Below are 21,673 nucleotides of genomic sequence, written 5' to 3'. Positions count from 1 at the left end.
TGCTGACAGCTACTTGGAGCCACAGGTGAGAGCTGGGTGTCAAGTGGGGACCAAAGTGGATGAGCTACTCCTAGGAGTACGACTGCTCCCCTATCAGAGGTACTACCCCTCCCTGACAACCCCATCCACCCATCATCCACGGTATGATGGCTCGTGTCCACGGTGAAACATCTGAGGCCTTCCCAGTCACCAACGGCGTCAAGCAAGGGTGTGTTTTAGCACCCACTTTGTTCAGCATGATATTCTCTGCCACTCTGACTGATGCCTTTCAACACTGCACTGAAGGAGTAGGCCTGAAGTACAGAACTGACGGGAAACTATTCAATCTGAGGCGACTGCGTGCCATCACCAAGGTGAAGGAAACTGTACTTCGAGACTTTCTCTTTGCCGATGATTGTGCTCTGAATGCTAGTACAGAGCCAGAAATGCAAGCCAGTATGGACAAGTTTTCATCTGCATGCAACAACTTCGGTCTCACCATTAACATCAAGAAGACTGAGGTCATGCACCAGCCAGCTCCCCACGCTCCGTACTCAGAACTGTCCATCACTACAAATGGACAGAGATTTCAGGCAGTGGACCACTTCACGTACCTGGGCAGTACCCTTTCCCAAGCAGTGTCAGTCGATGATGAAGTAAACTGCAGAATTGCTAAAGCCAGCTCTGCATTTGGCCGATTGCGCTCCAGCGTCTGGGAACGTCGAGGGATCAGCCTACCAATGAAGCTGAAGGTCTACCGAGCAGTGGTGCTTCCAACTCTGCTGTACGCCTGCGAGACGTGGACTGTGTATCAGAGTCATGCACGAAGGCTCAATCACTTCCACATTTCCTGTCTGCGAAAGCTTCTAAAAATCAGATGGCAGGACAAAGTGCCCGATACTGAAGTCCTTATCAGAGCCAGTCTGCCATCAGTTCACACACTGCTGATGAGAACCCAGACCAGATGAGCCGGACATGTCGTGAGAATGTCAGACGAGTGCATTCCTAAACAGCTCTTCTACGGAGAACTCACCCAGGGAAAGCGCTCCCATGGAGGACAAAAGAAGCGGTTCAAGGACACGCTGAAGACCTCTCTGAAGTCCCTCGAGATCAACACCACCACATGGGAAACCCTCGCACTGAACCGTCCAGCATGGCGCAGCCTCATTCACACAGGCAGTAATACCTTTGAGGCGAGGCGTACTGCTGAGGCTGAAAGAAAGTGTGAGCTGCGCAAGTCCAGAGCTGCCCACACATCATCAACAGTGCCATCACATGTCTGTCCGATGTGTGACAGGACGTTCCACACCCGAATCGGACTGATCAGTCATCTTTGGATACACAGAGTCCGGTCATCGAACGAATGAGTTGTTGAGGTCTTCATCGACAACGATGGACGAATATCATCATCATCATGTTAATGTGCTTCCAAATGAAAGTGAATTAAGTGTATTCCAACCATTCCTAGTTGGCTGTATGGTTCCTTAGAGCACATCTGTGAGGGTATATTTAGCAGCTCAGTGCTTTTATAGTTAGAAATACTGTTGCACACGGCTTACTTGCTTTGTACATCAGCTGTGGCATATGACATCAAACTAGTCTAACTAGTCTGCCCTGACCTAATACATGCCAAAAGGAACCTATTGCTTGTGCTGATGCTGAAATAGTATCAGATGTTAGTTCTGCTTTGATGTATGTTTTCATGAAAAATTTTAAACCCTGAAACAAACAGAATGAGATCATTTAATACTGTATATTTCAGAAATGGTCAGATTATGACCATTTTCACCTTTTCTTGTTTTTTTCCCTTTATGAGGTGCTTAGATGTAAGCAGATTTAAAATGGACCTGGATGGTTGGACACGATTTCCTTAGATATAGAAGTATGGCTGCAAAGACTCAAACAGTGCGCTTTCTATATACTTTATACCAATATCAATGGAGAACCACTTAATTATGACAGTGTGAATCTGGTGCATGTTGTACAAAAACTAGAGAAATCTGCAAAACTGCATTTTTGAATGTGGTACATATTTATTAACAGGTTAGTTGCGAACTACAGCAGTTTGGAAAATTTCATTGACGAATGTTTACAGTGAACCCAAAACTTTTCCAAACAGATGTGTTTCTAAAATATCTTGGCAATCTGTCCCATTAGATCTTCTGCACCAATTTGTTGTTGATTATGATGATTTTTTTTGCATGTTCCCAAAAGTGCTAGGCACTTCACAGAAACACTATACTATTGTTCTTGGACATTAATGTGGTGTTTGAGCAAAAAGGATCTGAGTGTAGTTTGGAAAAACAGATTTATTGTGCAAGCCTTCTCCCCTAATGAACTGGCAGATGTTGATGGTTCTCTGTAACTTCATTGTACTTGGAAATTAAATTTTGCTAGGGTTTCAGTGAAAGAGCAAGTATTATCATTGTAATAATTTCTTTTTTTTATCAACAGAATTTAATATAAGTTGCAGATATGGAGGAGTTTTCCATGTTGAGAAAAATCGTCGCTACAATCTCACACGAGATGAGGCAGTTGAACTCTGCAAAGCTCTCAATAGTACCCTGCCAACAATGGACCAGATGAAGAAAGCTCACAATTTAGGATTTGAAACTTGCAGGTAAGGAAATTATAAAGAAGATAATATATAGTGAATATGCATAGCTGTCTGTCTGTCCATCCATGACGATGTGGTGTGCCAACTGCAATTACTTTTAAATAGCTATTCATTAGATGGTCACATCACCTGTGAGTAGAAAAGCATGACTGAATTGTAGTTGTAAATGAAAGTATCATATTCAAGCAGGTGTATTTCTAGTGGGATCCTGCAGGGATTGGCTCTTGGCCTTACACTATTTAAATTTTTATCAATGCCCTGGAAGAAAACATAAAATCATTATTGATAAAATTTGCAGATGACACAAGGATTGGGAAAATAGTAAATAATGAAGTGGGCAAGTCATTGATTCAGAGTGATATGGATTACTGGGTGCAAGCAAACAATACGTATTTCAATACAGCCAAATGTAAAGTCCTACATCTAGAAATAAAGAATTCAGGCCATACTTATAGGATGGGGAACTCCCTTCTGGGAAGCAGTGGATCATGGTGGGGATAATCAGTTGAACATGATCTCCAAGTGTGGCACTGTGGCAAAAAGGGCTAATGTATTCCTTGGATATATAAAGGGGTGAAATATTGAGTAATAGATTATATTACCTCTGTATTTGACACTGGTGTGACTGCTACTGGAATACTCTGTCCAGTTCTGGTGTGGACAATTCAAGAAGGATGTTGAAAAATTGGAGACTGTTCAGTGAAAAATTGAATGAATGATTAAAGGACTGGAAAACATGCCTTATAGTGATAGACGCAAGGAACTTGATCTATTTATCTTATCACGAGAAGGTTAAAGGGTGACTTGATTACAGTCTATAAGTACCTACATGGGGAACAAATATTTGATAATACAGGAATCTTCAGTCTAGCAGACAAAGCTATAACAAGAGGAAACAGCTGGATGTTGAATCTAGACAAATTCAGATGAAGATAATTAACCATTGGGACAATCGGCCAAAGGTTGTGGTGGATTCGCCATCATAGGAAATTTAAAAATCAGGATTGGATGCTTTTCTAAAAGATATGCTCTAGTTCAAACAGGCCTTCCTGGCCATATAATCTATGACTCTATGAATTATGCAGCAAAGAGTCCTGTGGCACTTTATAGACTAACAGACGTATTGGAGCATGAGCTTTCGTGGGTGAATACCCACTTCGTCGGATGCATGTCCATGAATTATGCAGGTTGTTCCAAACAAGCAGCTGTAGAAAGGAGACAAGATTCAAGTGCAGAGGGGATTCATTGTCAAGCAATATAGACTCATAGCAATAAAACTCTTATTTAAATCAAATGGATCAACTAACTTCAGTGGGATTTCAACTTTAGTAGGAAGTGAGTAGGGATTTCAGGATTCATCCTGTAGGTTATTGGGGTAGAAAGCTCAGTGAGCATCTTTTCAACTTTTTAAATGTTGCCAGCTTGTACTTTTTATCAGCCCTCTAAAGAGAGTCTTAATATTTATCAAAAGAAAAATTAAATCAAATGATACTGTTTAAAGTTATTACATGTGAAGGTGGAATTGTCTGTTGTACATTTGAATCAAGGCTGTTTTGTTTTTCTCAGTCCTTTAACTGTTTTAATTTTCTTCCCTTTGCATGTGCAAATTCATGAGAAATTGGTAAAATTGCTTTCATGTTGGTGTAGTATTGACAAAATCATATCTATGGAAAGTGATTAGTTTAATTAGTATCAAAATAATTAAATTAATTCATGTTTGTGCAGTGCTTTAAAAATGTTCACTGTGATGCAGTATTAATATCACACACTGCTACTATTAATTGCAAATGCATGGGCAGGCAATCTTTGAAGATCTCCTGCAGTCATCAGGACTGTGCCCTGTGCTCATTCACTGGTATAAATCAGAATAATATGTGTGCCTCTGCAGTAGGAGAATGATGCTAGCCATATTGCCAGGGAATATCAGGCAAAAATTCCCCATGGCGAGGGTTACATAACAATCTCCCAAGTGAAGTGGAGGGATGATTTAAAATGCTGCCAAATGAAAGACTAGTCAGAGGCACAGTCCTGCAGTGGTAGGAAAAGTATTAAATGATCGAATAGGCATTTTCTATCTCTAACTTTTGACTCTCATGCACTGGATAGAGTCTCTTATAGGTAAGGTGAGAAGAAAATCGTAAAGAACTTTAAGTGTAAAAGAAATACAGGGAACTCTTTTTCACATTGGAGGAGAGCTGTGGTTTTGCTTTCGCTGCATTTTCCCCCCTTAGAGGGGGGACAGATATGGAATTTGAGATATTTTTAAATAATTTGTTGGTGCTGTCTATTTGTATTCCTTTGGCACAGTACCATAAATCCAACTGTGTGGGCCTGAGTGGGAGACAAAAGGAAGAACTAATACATTAGATATATATATTAGTCAAAGCACACAAGGAGTAGAGAGTGCACATGAATGAGTCAGCAGGCTATAATACAGGAAAGATTTTTATTATAACATTGCCAATATGGTAGTCTTAGCAATAGGATACAGGATCTAGGACTAATACAAAATATGGCTGTGCCAGTGAAGTAATCTATTGTTCCACCCATATTAGAGATTTAGAATTTCAAATATCATTGCCATGATTTGATCCAGGTGGATGTGAATCATGGATGTGGACTGTAACAGCGCTTGGGGAACCACAACTGACACAGAGTCCAAGCAGCGAACATACCACGCCTGCCCCTCCCTGATAAGTAGCAGCTCTTAAAACAATCCCCAAACCCTAGGGCTCTTCAACATTTTATCACCACTCTCATCTAAATAGATTTCAGGGAAACCAATACCTTCACAGGAGTTAGTCATTTGATATGAGATTGCAAAATAGTAATAACTTGTTACATAATTTTGTTAACCACAAGCTCACTTGAAATTTCAGCCTGATTTATTGGCCCCATACTCAATGGCAGCATTATTTGCAACACATATTATCCGGGGGATATTAAGTATTTTAGCTAACATTTTGTAGGTGAAATATTGCTACATTTGAACACTTTATTAAAGTTTTGCACTTTGCAGAGACTGGCATGTTATAAATCATCGCTGCACATCTTTGCTCATGATCTCCATCCATTCTTCAGATTTGTGGCATGCAATTCCAATGCAAAATGGTACTGAGCAGTTTATTAGGCTAAAAGTAGTGAAAATGTAGCTCAATGAAAGAAAACTAGAGCCTTGATCCTCTGTGTTTTATAATACACATCCCAATTGAATGAGAAGTGTTTACCCTTTTTATTCTTCATTTCATTGCATCCCCATGCAGACCAGTTGTCTCATCTAATAATTCACATTGCATTGCAATAGTTATTAGTTTGGAGATTACATGCAGAATGATATTGGAGGTGGTTGCTGGTGATGTTAATGTGGATGTAAAAAAGGAGTAATCTCCATGACCAGATTTGGGATTATTTTTATTCTATGATATGAAATGCTTTGTCTCCTATTTGGCCTATTTGGTGGTATTGGAAGTCTGAGGAAAGAATCTGGTGTATGCTGTGATACGTAACATGGTGTTTGTCAGCCACTGAACATGGGGGTCAGAACTGGTGGTTGACATATCAAGGGTCAAAGACAGAGTCAGGAAACAAGCAGGGGAGCAGGGCCAGAGAAAGGAGGAACAAGGCTGGCACAGGAGCGATTGCAGCTGCAGTCAGCGATCTTCTGGTGCAGCTGGGCTTAAGAACATGCCTCCTGGTTCTCCTCAGTCAGTTGGGCAGGTTGATCAACCAGCCAGTTCTGCTGTAGTTGTGTTCATTAGCCAGCCTGGAGACCGAGCTAGCCGGCTCAGCTGCACACCTTCATTCCTGACAGTATTGTTCACTCTCTGTTCTTCACAGGTATGGTTACATAGAAGACAAAATTGTAATCCCACGAATCAAGCCATATTTTCTTTGTGCAGCAAATAACACTGGAATTTACATACTCACTTCAAATATAACAGACCGGTATGATACATATTGTTATAATGCATCGGGTAGGTATTGGCTGTACTGTGTAAGTGAGAATGGATATATTTAACAGTAACATATGCTCTCTCTCCTTTAGGTAGCTTGAACCAGAGCTTCCATATTAAATTGTATGTGCATTGTGGTCTTGTTTTCGCATTTGAAGACAGAACACATTTTGCCAGTGAATGGAGTTGCACCTGCTGATGCTATCAGTGACTTTGGCCCATTGTATTTTGAACTAAACAATTTTCTGAGTTCCTATTTAACTTATGACTCTAAACCTCAGGAATTGTCATTTTAGTAGGGAAATGCCAAAAGTATGGATCCAAAGGACACAGAATTGTTGAATGTGATGATTTCTACTCCTCACATTCTTTTACTCACATGTTTTTAGAGCTAATAATAGTGAAATTTACAATCACTGAAAGATCGGGGACCCTGAAGACTCTTAGCTTGCTTCCTCCACTTGCATGAGGCCTCTGGGAAGCATAAATTCAGGTGTTGCTTAGCTACATTAGTATTGTAGGTTCAGAGGCAGGCCACTTCTTTTGTGGAGTTCTTCCATTTATGGAGTTACATTTTTTAATAATAATTTTAAATGTTTCTGATTTTGTTTATTTTTCTGTGCCACATGAGGGCCAAAAAGGACCCCTGCAAAATTAAAATTTTCAGAATCAAATTGTCAGGGAACTGTGGATAATTTTGCTCAATGTTTGTGCTGCAAGAACTGGGCACAGGAAATGTGTGAAGAATAAGAGACTGGCTTGACTGAGTTGCCTAGATTTTGTTAAATTAATTGGTCATATTCAGAGCGGTATAAATAGAGGCAACCCATAAAAATCCTTAGGCCATATTCAATGGTGATTTAAATAGTGGTGACATTTTGAAATTACCATTTGCTTTGACATAGAATATCTGAAGCTTCATTCCACTCTCTGGAACTTAATCCTGGGTTGGGGTAGAAAGATGCAAAGGGCTCTGAGCTACCAGCTTTGATACTGGAGCTGTTGGAGAGAGTCAAACTGGACCATAGAAGAGTTCTAATTTATATTGATTGGAATGGTCCCTAAAGGACTGTTCTGCCAGCCAAGGATTAGCTTCTTCTACCCCCATAACGTCTCCTAAGTGCTCTACCCCAGAATGCCCTCAGTTCAGAGGAATCATACAATCCCTGCCTTTGGGGGCAGCTGGAGTGGCAAAATGGGGACTCGTCCTAGGTTGAGAATCTGACTCAAATTGAGAACACTGAGAGTAATTTTGTGAAATTTGATTAAAATACAGCAATTTTGTCCTTTTAAAAATGTTTACAAAATTCTTAGTTCTCAAAGCCACTTTCAGATGAGATCCCCAAGAAACTTTTCTAACAAGTGGTTGATAACACTCTGAATCTAATAAATAGGGCAGAAAAAAGTGAATTTTTCTCACTACCTTTTGTCAAATTAACTAATTAATTTCTTCTGTCCCCACCTCCTTTCAGAAACCAGGGAAAAAGCATGTGAACCAATCATAAGACTAGATGTTTCTGGGCATGATAATCAAAGCCAAATAGGTAATGTATTGCGTAAGTGAATGATTTAGCATTGATTGCATTTTCAGCTACCAGGTTTCTCTTCTGTATATAAGTAATGCAAATGTTCACTATCATGCTAAACATAAGAGAAGCAAGTCCAGAGATAGTAATATATTGCAAATGAAGCAATCAGACCTCCATCTGCCACCCAGCATTAGACTATATGTGACAGCATTTATCTTGAGGTGGTACGAGCGTAGTAAATTCTCCATATTGACACTAGATTGTTTTTAATAAATAGAGGACTGATATTTGCTTCTTTGATGAGAGAGCTTTGTTTAAGCCTTCTGTGTCCTATGGTTATTATGGACCCTCCACATCATGCCAAAGCCTGCTAGCCTGGCGAGGAACTAGGGATGGAACTGGTCTCTCAGGATGAAATCCTGGCCGCATTGGAGTCAATGGGAGTTTTATCATTGATTTCAATGGTACCAAGATTTCACCCTGAAAGTTAATGCAGACTTTGGCCCACTTACCAGACTGGGCCCATTATGGTGATGCATACACAAATTAGAACTGCCATAGACAGATCAGTGAAGGATAAAACAGACAGACAGAAAACAAACTGGTTGAGATCAGGTATGACTACAACTGTGGCCATAGCCCTTTAGCCTCACTCCACAACTCCCAACATTCACGATGTAAGCCTCAGACATTTCAACTGATCTTTCTCCTTCCAACAGTCATAGATAATGCAGATGGCTCACGTTACACTGATGGTGTGAAACACACTGACCCAACTCCAGTTACAGATGATAATCATGTGGGTAGTGGGTCAGTACATGACGGAGATGTAACAAACCCCACCATCATCGGATCTCACATAACTGGTGCCTCACCTTATGGAGATATAACCCCAGATGCACTGTCAACAGATTATTCTTCTGGGTCGGGCAGAAAGGAAGATCATCCCACAAGTACCAGTAAGAATAATGGATTATATACTATTGTAGCTTAACGTGTCCTCTGAAAATAACTGGATGAAAACATTGCACTTTGATTCCATTCTTAGAATGCTAAGGGGCATCACTGATGGACACAGTGTGTCTTGGGGCATCAAAATCTGCAAAGGCTTTGTAACCACTATAGTCATGGAAAAGAGAGAGCACAATCTCTGCCCCATATTCCTGGGGCTCTTGAGAAAGAATTGGATGGGAAAAAGTTGTGTGTCTTTGTGATCATAGAAAATTTTCACTTTCTAGAGACATTTCATAATAACATGACAGTGTAAAGCAATCACACATCAAAAAAAATCTGGTTTTCTTCCTCCAGAAATAATTTCACAGTGTGGTGCGATAATAGATGTTTCTAAGAGCCTGGTGTTGCACCTACTGAAATCAATGGGAATATTATGGTTGATTTCACTGGGAGAAGGATCAGGCTCAGTGAAATCTAGCAAACCATTATTTCTATAACAAATGAAAAGTTACAGTTGATTCACCCTTCATCTCACAGATGATATTGCAACATCCTTCGATCGCAAGTGGGGTGAAGATTCAACTATTATTTCACTGATAACTGATGGTGTTCCTGGAAAAGACAATGATCATCCTAGCAAAGGACAGCATCCCACAAGTACTAGTAAGGCTAATGAATTGTAATAACTTTGCCAAATGCAGACTGTATTTAACCTACTCTCTTATTCTGGCAGGATATTATGGTAAGTAGCCAGGTACTTATCTTCAGCATTGGAACAACATTTCAGAACACAGCTTTCTGGGGTAGTTAAATCAGAAATGAGACCTACAGTATGATGGCAGTCACTGGTGATCAGAAGGGACAAGTGGAGAGAAGGTTTGCCTTGTAACCTGCGTTTAAAGTTAAGAAGTGATTCGTGGACTCTTTGGTGCATATCTCTCATGTTCCATTTCATCACACTTATTCACCCTATACCAAGCAACATCATTTAATTTGTTTTGGGCTGCAGGTACCTCTGTGCATCATCACTTGAAGACACTGTATATGAGAATTAGAAGTGCAATTTCTGCCCCTTTATGCAGAATATGTGTGCTTTGATACTTGGTTCATCAGTGTGTGGTTTTAACTCATTCATGGCTGTGAAGTAGGCAGCACAGATCAAAATCCTGACTTAACTCACAAAGGAGATACTTTGAGGCAGTGACAGAGTTAAGGTTGGAGGTGTCATCCTGCTTGTGCACTGCATATAGGAATAGATTTTATTTCCAAGTGCTTGTTGTAATTTGCAGCATGACCACAAGGGTACTGTGCTTACCAGGCTTCTTGGGCTTTGGGATACTTGAAGAGACATTAGGATACTTGAAGACACCTTTCCTCTAGTATTCAGTAGAACTCTGTTTCCTGCCCTCCTCCTGAATAACTATGCTAAAGTTTGTAAAAATCAGCTCCCTGTGATATCTTCCTCCAACATCCAGTGCACCTGTGCACCATGGGGTAGGATCTTATCAGTAGTGGGACAGCAACATTAAGTAAAAGCAACTTAATTTTTTTTTAAATGGGGCTTTAAATGTATTTGAAGGAATTCTTCATTTTAAAGTTTTGGGATTTTTCTTTCGTGTTAAGAAAGTTAGGAACCATTAGGAAAGGGTATCAGAGGGGTAGCCGTGTTCGTGTGGATCTGTAAAAGCAGCAAAGAGTCCTGTGGCACCTTATAGCCTAACAGATGTTTTGGAGCATGAGCTTTCATGGGTGGCCACTACATGCATCCGACGAAGTGAGTATTCACCCATGAAAGCTCCAAAACGTCTGTTAGTCTATAAGGTGCCACAGGACTCTTTGCTGCTTTTATTAGGAAAGGGATAGATAATAAGACAATAAATGCCATAATGCCACTATATAAAGCCATGGTACGCCCACACCTTGAATACTACATGCAGTTTTGGTTGCCACTTCTCAAAAAAGATATATTAGAATGGGAAAAGGCACAGAGAAGGGTAACAAAAATTATTAGGGGTATGGAACAGCTTCCATATGAGGAGAGATTAAAAAGACTGGGATTGTTCAGCTTGGAAAAGAGATGACTAAAGGCGATATGACAGAGGTCTATAAAATCATAAATGGTGTGGAGAAAGTGAATAGGGGAGTGTTATTTACCCCTTCACATAACACAAGAACCCAATGAAATTAAAGGCAGCAGGTTTAAAACCAACAAAGGGAAGTACAACTTCACACAGTGCACTGTCAAACCTGTATAGGGTGACCAGATGTCCCGATAAAATTGGGACTGTCCCAATATTTAACGCTTTGTCCTATATCCCAACCAATGTACGATCAGGATGCCATTTTTCCCAATATTGTAGGGTTGCCAGGCATCTGGTTGGTGCGGGGCTGGCAGGCTCCCTACCTGTCTCCACACAGCTCCCCAGAAGCAGCAACATCTCCCTCTGGCTCCTAGTTATAGGGAAGGCCTGGGGGACTCTGCATGCTGCCCCCACCATGAGCAGAGGCTCTGCAACTCCCATTGGCCAGGAACTGTGGCCAATGGGATTTGCGGGGGCAGCATCTGCAGGTAGAGGCAGCAGTAGCGTGTAGAGTTGCCTGGCCTTGCCTCTGCCTAGGACCCAGAGGGAGATGTTGCCACTTCCGGGGAGCCGCCCAAGGTAAGCGCCACCTGGAGCCTGCACCCCCTCCCACTGGGGGCTGGAGCTGGGGCCGGACACCCCTGACACGGGGCTGGGGCTGCTTGGGTCAGCTGGCCTGGGGTTCCTCTGGCATGGGGAGGGGGGTGGCTTGGAGTTTCAGCCACGGAGGAGGCGGGGGAGCTCAGAGCTCCTGCCGCAGGAGGTGGGACCTTGTGTAGGCAGGGACGGGATTACAGGGCTAGCCTCCATGAAGTGTGGGGGAGTCCACCCTCTGCCCATGCTCCCCCATGTGTCTCAATATTTTATTCTTGCGATCTGGTCACCCTACACCTCTGGAACTCATGGCCAGGAGATGTTGTGAATACCAGAAGTATATCTGGGTTCAGAAAAGAATAAATTCATGGAGGATAGGTCCATCAGTGGCTATTACCCAAGATGGTCAGGGATGCAACCCCATGCTCTGAGTGTTCATAAACTGCCTGACTGCCAGATGCTGGGACTGGATGACAGGGGATGGATCATTCGATAATTGCCCTGTGCTGTTCATTCCCTCTGAAGCATCTAACATTGGCCACTGTCAGAAGACGGGATGCTGGGCTTAATGGACCACTGGTCTGACCCAGTGTGGCCATTTGTATGGTCTTATGTGTGCTTGGAAGGATATAGATGTTTCTGGAAGGAGAAACGAATGTGGTGTAGGAGTTTCTTGTTGAAATTCCTAAGACTTTTTCCACTTGGCTTTATCCAGTTTTATGGAATAGAAGAAATCAATTCAACTCTGGACTCATCATTAAGGTTTCTTTGTTCACATACAGTCAAACTACACTTGAGTTGATCAAGCTCGAGAGTAGACAGCGGGTACAGAGTATACCCTAAACCCAAGATACATAATCATGAATTAGCTTATTAACATACTTATACTGAATACTATTTGTTAATATGTTGTATCGTATATTTTATGATTGATACACTCATTTTTATAATTGATCCCGGTGCAGATCATGAATTGTCCAAGAGCTGCAACGTATGCTAGTAAGCAAAGCTGCAGCTACAAGCTTATCACATATTACTCTTCTTACAATTTCTTTATCTACTAACTACATATTATTGACAAGGCCACCTTTGTCCATTGTTAACCTCTGTTTCCTTACCTCTCTTTCTTCATTCCTTCTTGCATTGTTCATGCAAGGCTGACATTTCTAATGCTTTTTGTGGTAAACATTGGACTGGTGGAGAAAGAAAATAATAGAATGATTTCTTTCTACCATCTCTTGCTTCACATTGATGCCAATGGAACGTAAAGTTAAGCATATGTTTAAGAGGTTTGCTGGACAGGAATAAACAGATGAAGGAGGCCCTGATCGCCATAGGTGTGGCAGATATTTCCCCAGTCACTCAGGTAATATAGCTGAGTTAGAAGAATAAGATTCCTGATAGTGGCATTAAAAGCTTTATGAAGAGGGGGAGGCTCCTTGTGTAAACAAATGTGCCCTTCAGCCTGAGAAAATGTGAAAGAGGTTCACAACTTATGGATATCCTCAGGTGGAGACATAAAAGATCAATAATATTCAAAATAAGAAACATGACAGTTAATTTTCTAGTTGTAGGTTTGGATGTGGAGCAAGACTTTCTCTACAGCGTGGCTTCTGAAAACCTTAGTCTTGCTAGAGCCTAGTAGGGGGAAAAACAGTTCCAAAATGGCATAAAATGTTGCCTTGTTTTGCAATTTTGTTGTCTGGTTGTTTCTACTGGGATTTCTTTCTTCTTGATTTCCTCTTTCTTTGAATGAATAGTTCTGTGCTGTTGCAAAATCTGTGTATAATCTTGGACAGGGGCTTTGTGATGGACGTTTGGTTTTCTTTTCCTTAATTGTTTATGAAATGCATTGACACTTGAGGCTGATGTCTTGCTTGTGTTCTCACACTTCTCCTTCACTGGCATGACAAAGTTTTGGGGTGAAAGTTAGAGTGGAGTGAAGTTTCAATGAATAAAACGATTTAAAAAATTCAACAAGTTTGTGCGCATGTATGTGAAAATATGTTGCTATTTCTTGATCAGCTGTAGTGTGAAAATATTGGCAGAATTGCCTAGAAATATAAGGTGATGCAGTAACTCTCCAGGTAAATCGGCTGTGGGTATGTCACTTGTGGATGTTCCTGACAGGAACTATTATCCATTGTTCAACAGCATCTTCTTTAACTCAGAGCAAGGCATTGTGTGAATTATACCAGCAGGGATTTCAATTTACTGCATCACAAACTAGCAAAACCAATTTCAAAATAAATTGTTACATTTATGCTATCTCCCTGAATGATTTTCTCCCAGATAATTCTGTGACATGGGAAAAATGACAGGTACAGAAGACAAATCTAAGGATTACCTCCCATTATGTAGTAATCAGATCATGCAGACACTCAGGCTTATTCCATAACCATGATTTAGGGTCCCAGGGCAGGATCTCACTGACTGGTAAGTAAATAACACTGCTTAGGGTAAACAAAATGGGATCAGATTTATTCCCATTAGGAGTTTAGCCCCAGAGAGAGCCAAAATATAGTTCTTAGGTAGGATGGGAAAATCGTAGCCTAGATATCACAGTGGCTGTATAGATACATGAGAAAGAGAGAAAAGAACTTCAAAGAGCTAGCCACTAATTCTGCATCAGTTTAACTAATCTGAAGGCTCAAACCCCTACAGTTATATATGGGTAACAAGTTACACTCTAGCTCTTCCAAGTGGATCTTTACAATGCATTTGAAATGGCTAGTTGCTGCTGCTACTTGGCCTGCCATTATTGCTGCTATTTCCTCATCTATTGCTGCAGCTGCATTGCACATTATCACTGGGATGTCCTCCATCAGTTTCACAACGCTGACCTCAGGATGTTGTGAATGAATGGATGAGGGAAAAAACAGTGATAGTGTTGAATAGAACAGAGGGACCTGTCTACTGTCCTCTTTCTTTACCCTTTACACAAGAGAAAGAAAATGGTCTGGTGTAAGAGGAGCAAAGAGGTGAACATATTGTGAGTAGTGGCTCATTAAATAAAATGTTGGTAATTCATCCAGCCATCATCACAGCAGATGAGGACTCCCTACATGGGGCACATCATGAAAACTCTACTCAAGGTCAACACATTCCTGGATTTATTCCTTTGCAGCGGCACTCGACAGATCACAAAGAAGAGCATCCCACCACTGTTATGAAGGGTAATACATTATAACAATTTTATCTAATGTACTTCCTATAAGATCTGTTAAGTAATTGGTGGAAAGGAACCTGGCAGACAACCAGCTTTTCTCCTGCTCAGTGAGTTTACCATCTATTCCCAGGTTTAATTTCCCATTGACCAGACTCTGAAAGGAACAAAGCATCCACAGCACTATACTGAAGATATTCTCCCCCCACACCCCCATTTTCTCTCTCCAAGCCTAGCTGCACCTTTTGCTGGATCCTTTAGGGAAGTCATACTCTCCCTGTGGATGTGCCAGGGTATCAGGATATCCAGGTTCTGCAGGTTCCATGCCATCACTGATCTCTGAGTTAGAAAGTCCAGTGATTGCTGCTACTGATTTTTTGCTTCCACTTTGTGCTCCTGTAGCTTCTTCCTTCTTCTTTATTCACAGTATTTCCCACGAAATCATGTCACTGAACAAAAGCAGCTTATCGAGTGCTGGTATGATGGTAGGCTTTTTTGTATATAAAAGAAAGCCTTAACTATCAACTGATTGCTAAGCTAAACAAATCGTTGAGGTCTGTTGTTAAAACAAAAAGTAAAGGTGAGAATTATGCTTTGTGTTGGTACTAACTCAGAGGAAAAGTTTAAAGGAAATTAGCATATTACAACAGATGAGACTCATATGATAATGCTGCTGCTGCTGAACACTCAGTACAAGAGCCACTAAAACCTAGGTTCTTTCATGAATGGGACAACAATGAGGACAATGATTATTAGTGAGGATAGTGATTAATTGTCCATTTATCTCCTTTACTTCATTTAAGCTCTATAGATATAGCTTAGTGAAGAGTAGCATTGGGATGCCATTCACAAAATTAACCGTATTTGGAAAGATGACATGTAATGGATGATGGCATTTCTGGTGATGCTGTGCCATTGCAAGACCATGACTTTATGTGGCACTAATTTCACGAATGGCATTAGCAACATATTGACCCCTGTGATCGCTCAGGAATGGGAACAGGGAATGAACATCCCCGCTCTATACCTGGATTTCAGGTTTTAAAAAGCATTAACTTTTCTGAATTTGTTGAGTCCACTACTATAGTGCACCATTTACATAATTTTAAAGAAATATATCAAGTAATTATCTCCTCTGTGAAATTATGTGTTCTTCATCTGAACTTGAAATGGGAGATGGGATGTTCACTAGATCTCTTCAGATCTTTATATGTTTTCTTATATTTTCTTATTGTCTGAGATTATGGACATCAGATTTAATGAATAATTAGGGCTTATGATTTTAGGATTTCACTGATAAATGCTGATAAAACATGCCCAATGCAATCAATCAATAGGTGTTTATCCAATGAGCATGGGGAAAAATCACCAGAAATGGTTACTTGAATCTCAGGGCTTGACTACACGGAGCTGTAATGCATCCTACAGGGGTGTGATTGGTCCATGTAGACCGTGCTGGTGCTCAATAAAGGTTCTCTAGGTGCTTTAACATAGTGCTGTTTGAAATAGTACCACATTAAAACGCACTAGGGAAAACCTTACAAGGCGATTACTCATTACAGTATATACAAAGAAAGAGCCCCAAAACATCCTAAATTTTGGACATCTACATGAAACTACATGAAACCAAAAAGAAAATAATTAAACCATGATAAACAGAAGCCCTATGAATAGAGTTAGTAATTAGTAGAAATGGGCCTCAGGACAAACCCCAGATCTCAACCCCCTGTACATTGGTGACACATGATTCCAAGAACAGATCCAAATCTGAATGCCCTGGTTTTCCCCTCTCTCAATACTGGGATGAACCAAACGCTGCATACCTCAACACACCTGCTCTTTGAGGAAGTAGGGATCTGTAGCTACACGGTGCCACTCAAGCCTGAATCTCATGGCTATTTGGGTGATAATCCTTAGCACTGACAATGAAGAGCATTAGGAAAGATAAGCATTTTCATATGAATTTATGTGATCTCTTACTTAAGAGACTATTGGTTGCTAAGTGTCCATGTGGGTAGCATCACATGAAAGTAAGGTCAATAACTTATAAAATAAGATGTGTGGTTTTTTTTTAATGTTGATTGCATTATTAAAGTTGATTTTGCCGGTGTGCATGTGCAGAAAGGTTTTCTCTCTGTCTTTGGCATTCTAAAACTTGATTAGTACATGATAGGAGACAAACATCTAATATTACTAGAGACCAAATTCCACTGTCCTTTCTCAGTTTTTACCAAGATAGATTTTTCCCTAAGGAGATGAATGCAGAATTTGACCCTAAAATCTTACTTTGCTTTGGCAGTTTGTTTGCTTAACTTCTGGGTGTTTCTGGTGGGAATTCCCCTGCTTCATCTCTCTTTTGGCAATTGACTTTGTGCCCATTGCCAATAACCACTAAATTCATCTTCTGGCCAGGGGCTTTCGTTCTCCTTATACTTATTGTTTATATAATAAATTAATTAAAGGCTCATGTCCTTTTAACATTCAATGTAATACTGACATTATTATAGGCAAATGCTGATTCAATTAAAATCAAAACTTGAGTGGAAAAGCTGTGGTGGTAGTGGTGCTTCTTGTGATTTTTGTTAAGAACATGTCTACAGTTCAAAAAGAAGTAAAGAACAAGAAGAAACAACAAATGAAGAATAAAAATGAGAAGTAACAACAATGGCTCCATTACTGTAGAGCAGGGTTCTGTTTTTTTTATATCGGATGAGATTTTATTTTGCTGCATCATAAATTAGATGAAGAAGTTGACCCCAATTCCAAATTGTTCGGAACAATCTTTTCCCAGATAATTATATGATGTAGAGAGAATGTCACAAGCGAGTAAACTATTGGTCACATCCATTACACTGCAACCAGATCATGCAATCTCTGCAGATTCAATGCCATTCCTTAGCTATGATTTGGAACCATAAGCAAGTCAGTCACAATGCTCAGAGAACTTTCCCTTTAGAAGCTCACACAGAGACATTTCCAGCACACATCTTTGAGATAGGGATTGAGGAATTTATAGCCTGGATAGCACATGTTCCTTTGCAAGTGCATAAGAAAGACACACATGGCTAGACATCTTAAAGACACATGGACAGGGAACTCCCCACTAACAAAATATGCACTTCACTAATTTGCTCCTTGTGATATGTAGAATAAACAGTTACTCTCCTGTGCTCCCAAGTGGCTCTTTACAACATGATGGAAATGACGAGTTTATGCTGCTACTTGGTCTTTTGCTGCATCTACTTCCTCTTCTGTTACTGCTGCTGCTTTGCTTATTATCACTGGGATGCTGTCCATCAAATTTACATCTTCTGATCCCAAGACAATGTGTATGGATGGATGAGAAAAGAACAGTGGTAATGGTAAACAAAACTGATGGTCTTCTCTGCTATCCTCCTCTTTCTTCACAATATTCACCAAAGAAGGACAAAGACTGTGGGTTTGACCATAGGGGGACAATCAGGAAGGTTAATCCAAGATAACTAAAGGAGTGAATTTAAAGTGGATTAGTTAAATTGCATTAAACCTTGTGTGGATACTCCCATTCAGAACTAATGTGGCCTTAATTTGGTTTAGCTTAATTTATTTAAAGTGAATTAAACTAAACCAAATTAAGGCACTTTAATTCTGAATGAGTGTCTGCACATCAGTGATTCAATGTAATTAATTCACCTTACATTCACACCTTTAATTAATTTGTCTTAATTTTCCCTAGTCTCCCCCATGTAGAGAAGCTCTGAGTGTCAAAAGCGCAAAAGTTGAAAATAATAATGGGGTGGTCACATAGCAAATAATTCAGTAACCCATCCTCATAGCAGAAGAAGATTCACACGATGGGGCAAATCATGGAAACTCAACTCGAGATCATTGGATTCTTGGATTTATTCCTTGGACATGGCACTCTACAGATCACAAGGAAGAGCATCCCACCTCTGCCAGCAAGGGTAAAACCTTACAACAATTATAGCTAATGTCCTTCATACAGAGTAACTTGCTAACACTGATAAACAGCAGCATGTCAAAATAAACTCTCCATTGATAGGATTTGGCAGCTAATCACCTTTGCCCATGTTATCTGAATTGTCCATTTATTCCCAAATTCTGTTTCCAATGGGCAAGATCCTGAGAGGTGCTGAGCACATGTAACGTCCCACTGAATACATTCTTCATCATTTTTCTCGCTCTGTTAGTCCCATTTTCTCACACATAAATTAAATAAGTCCCAGCAGGATGGCTAGGCTTATTGTAAAAACAATAGATAAGAATTATACCTTTGGTGGCTAAATAAATAAAAAGTTCTTAGTATATTTAACTTCACTGTGACAGATATAGACTCACAGGAAGATGGTGCAGCTGCTGAAGACTCAGTGTAAGATTTATTAAAACCTGGATTTTTTCCTGCAGGGGATAACTCTGATTATAAGGAACAGCAACCGCCTCATACTAGTAAGGATAATAATTGATGATCCTTCTATATAATGAGTTTTATTTTAAGTCTATAGATATAGCTCAGTAAAAAGCCACACTGGAATTATGGCACTATCCTTGGAAGGATGACATATGCCAGTTGGTCAGCCTTTCAACTGATGGTTTGTCATTCTAGATCAGGTGATTATGTGTGCCACTGATTCCAGAAATGGCATAAGCAGCATGATGACATATATGGTTGCTCAGAATAGGGAACAGGGAAAAGATTTCCTTGCTCTACTGCAGGGTTTTCATTTTGGAAAAACCTTGTATTCAGAGTTTCAAAACTTTTCTGACCTTGTTGCATTTAGCTTTACTGGTGCATCATTAACGACATTTTAAAGAAACTCTCAAAAATATTTCTCATAAAACCTCATTGTGCTTCCTTAGTGTGACCTGAAGTGGGAGACAGAATGTTCACCAGATTTCTACAGAAACAGCAGGCATTTCCTTTATCTCTAAGTTTATGACCACTTGATTTCATTACTAATGTAGTTAAGAGAGGTGGGAACCATCCAAACCCCCAGATCTGAACACCTGTTTGGTGAAATTTGATTTCAGAGTGGGTTTTAAATCTGAGCTTCATGGCTGACTTTTATCTGAATCATCAGCCTACCCAGAAGCTGTGTTCCAAACTTCCCCAGACTTTGCTGGAGGTCAAATCTGAAATCAAGCACATTTTGACTCAATATCCATGAACAGACTATGATACCATATTAGATTTTCTGGCTCTGAGAGTAGCAATATATTCTTGGAGCAAAAACTCAGTAATATATCAGGTAAGGCAAATGTGATTTTTCTCTATTGTTATGTTAATACATTATCAGTGTGGCTTTTGCTGAGGTAGGATTATGTGGAAACTGTAAACTCTCCCTCTGTGTACAGATCTCTGGCAACACAAATATTTAGAAGATGGAAAATATATTTTAAATACATTAGGGTATTTCAGATGTTTTTGTTTTCTTGAATTTACTGGTGTTTGTGGTGATATTTTCTCTGGCTAAACCTCAGTTCTAGCAGATGGCTTTATGCCCGTTGCCTATACTCTAGTTCAGCATGGTATATATTCTCTGGGCAGGGACTTTTGTTTTCCTTGCACTGGTAGTGCATTGTGTCTTCATCCTGCTCTCATAGATATGGCATGTTACTCTTGCTACTTGACCTGCCATTGTTGCTGCTAGTCCTTTTGCTGCATCCATTTCCTTTTCTGTTGTCGCAGCTGCTTTGCCCATTAGTGCTGGGATGTGCTCCATCAATCTCACTCCTCCTGATCTCAGGTTGATGTGACTGAATTGATGATGGAAAAAAAATGAACAAAACACCAGGTGCTTCTGGCTGTCATCCTCTTTCTCTACTATGTAGAAAGGGAAAAGACAAAGATGTTGTATAAGAAGATCAAAAGGTGAAAAAAAGTATTGGAAGTGGTGGGTCAGTAAATAAGTTGTTCAATGATTGATTCATCCAACATCGCAGCATACGAGGACTCTCATCATGGAAACTCTACTCAAGGCCAACAGATGCCTGGATTTATTCCTTCATGGCAGCACTCTGCAGATCACAAGGAAGAGCATCCCTCCACTGCTGGCCAGGGTAATCCATTATAATCATTTTATCTTATGTGCTCCATCTACTGCCTGTTGACAAACTTGAGCAAAAGTGGAGCTCCAAAGGGCAAACTCTTTGATGGCAAAAGGCTATTAATCAGCTTTTCTCATCCTATTTGTGTTTTTTATTATTATTAACTCTATATGGAATCCCCTCTTGTTGGAAGTTTTTAAGAACAGGCTAGACAAACACCTGTCAGGGATGGGCTAGGTTTACGTAGTCTTACCTAAGCACATTGAGATGGACTAGATGACCTCTTGAGGTCCCTTCCAACCCTACATTTTTATGATTCTATATTCTATGGCCAGATCCTGAGAGGATGCCGAACACTTGTAACTCCTTAATGTAGGTCCTCAGCATCTCTCAGGATTTATCCCAGTATGAACAACCCAAACTTTATCTACACTTTTATGCTATCACTCATCAGAATTAATATGGTGAATTTGGAGTTCACCAGTAAAGGGAATACTCAAAAGGGGATGACTCATAGATGAATGTGATATCTCGGCACCATAAACAATTTTCTTTATTAGCTTGTTTCTGGCTGGGTGAAGAAATATTTTGTTAGTGGATGACTTAAATAAGTGAACAGATTTAGTCATTTTAAAAAAATGTAAGTTATAGTAAGGTATTTATTATATTTTTCCTGCTGAATCATATAGGCAAAGAGAGAGGAAATTTTGTACTTGGTCTGCATGATGGGTTTATTTTTTTTCATTCTCTGTTAT

At 40.1% G+C, this 21,673-nt stretch overlaps 1 protein-coding gene across 2 annotated transcripts in view; it reads left to right on the top strand.

The window, feature by feature from the left end:
* Positions 1-21,673, top strand: part of CD44 (CD44 molecule (Indian blood group)) — a 104,174-nt gene that overhangs the window by 38,323 nt on the left and 44,178 nt on the right. For both annotated transcript variants that reach the window (XM_045016591.1, XM_045016590.1), the window contains exons 3-7: positions 2,434-2,599; positions 6,434-6,570; positions 8,022-8,093; positions 8,798-9,037; positions 9,570-9,695. In XM_045016591.1, the coding sequence (XP_044872526.1) occupies positions 2,434-2,599; positions 6,434-6,570; positions 8,022-8,093; positions 8,798-9,037; positions 9,570-9,695 (741 nt within the window). The remainder of the gene's footprint in view (positions 1-2,433; positions 2,600-6,433; positions 6,571-8,021; positions 8,094-8,797; positions 9,038-9,569; positions 9,696-21,673) is intronic.

The sequence above is a fragment of the Mauremys mutica genome, chromosome 4 (genome assembly GCF_020497125.1).
Source record: "Mauremys mutica isolate MM-2020 ecotype Southern chromosome 4, ASM2049712v1, whole genome shotgun sequence".
NCBI lineage: Eukaryota > Metazoa > Chordata > Testudines > Geoemydidae > Mauremys > Mauremys mutica.
Note: the sequence above shows the minus strand (reverse complement) of the source record. Positions and strands in the feature narration are given on the sequence as shown.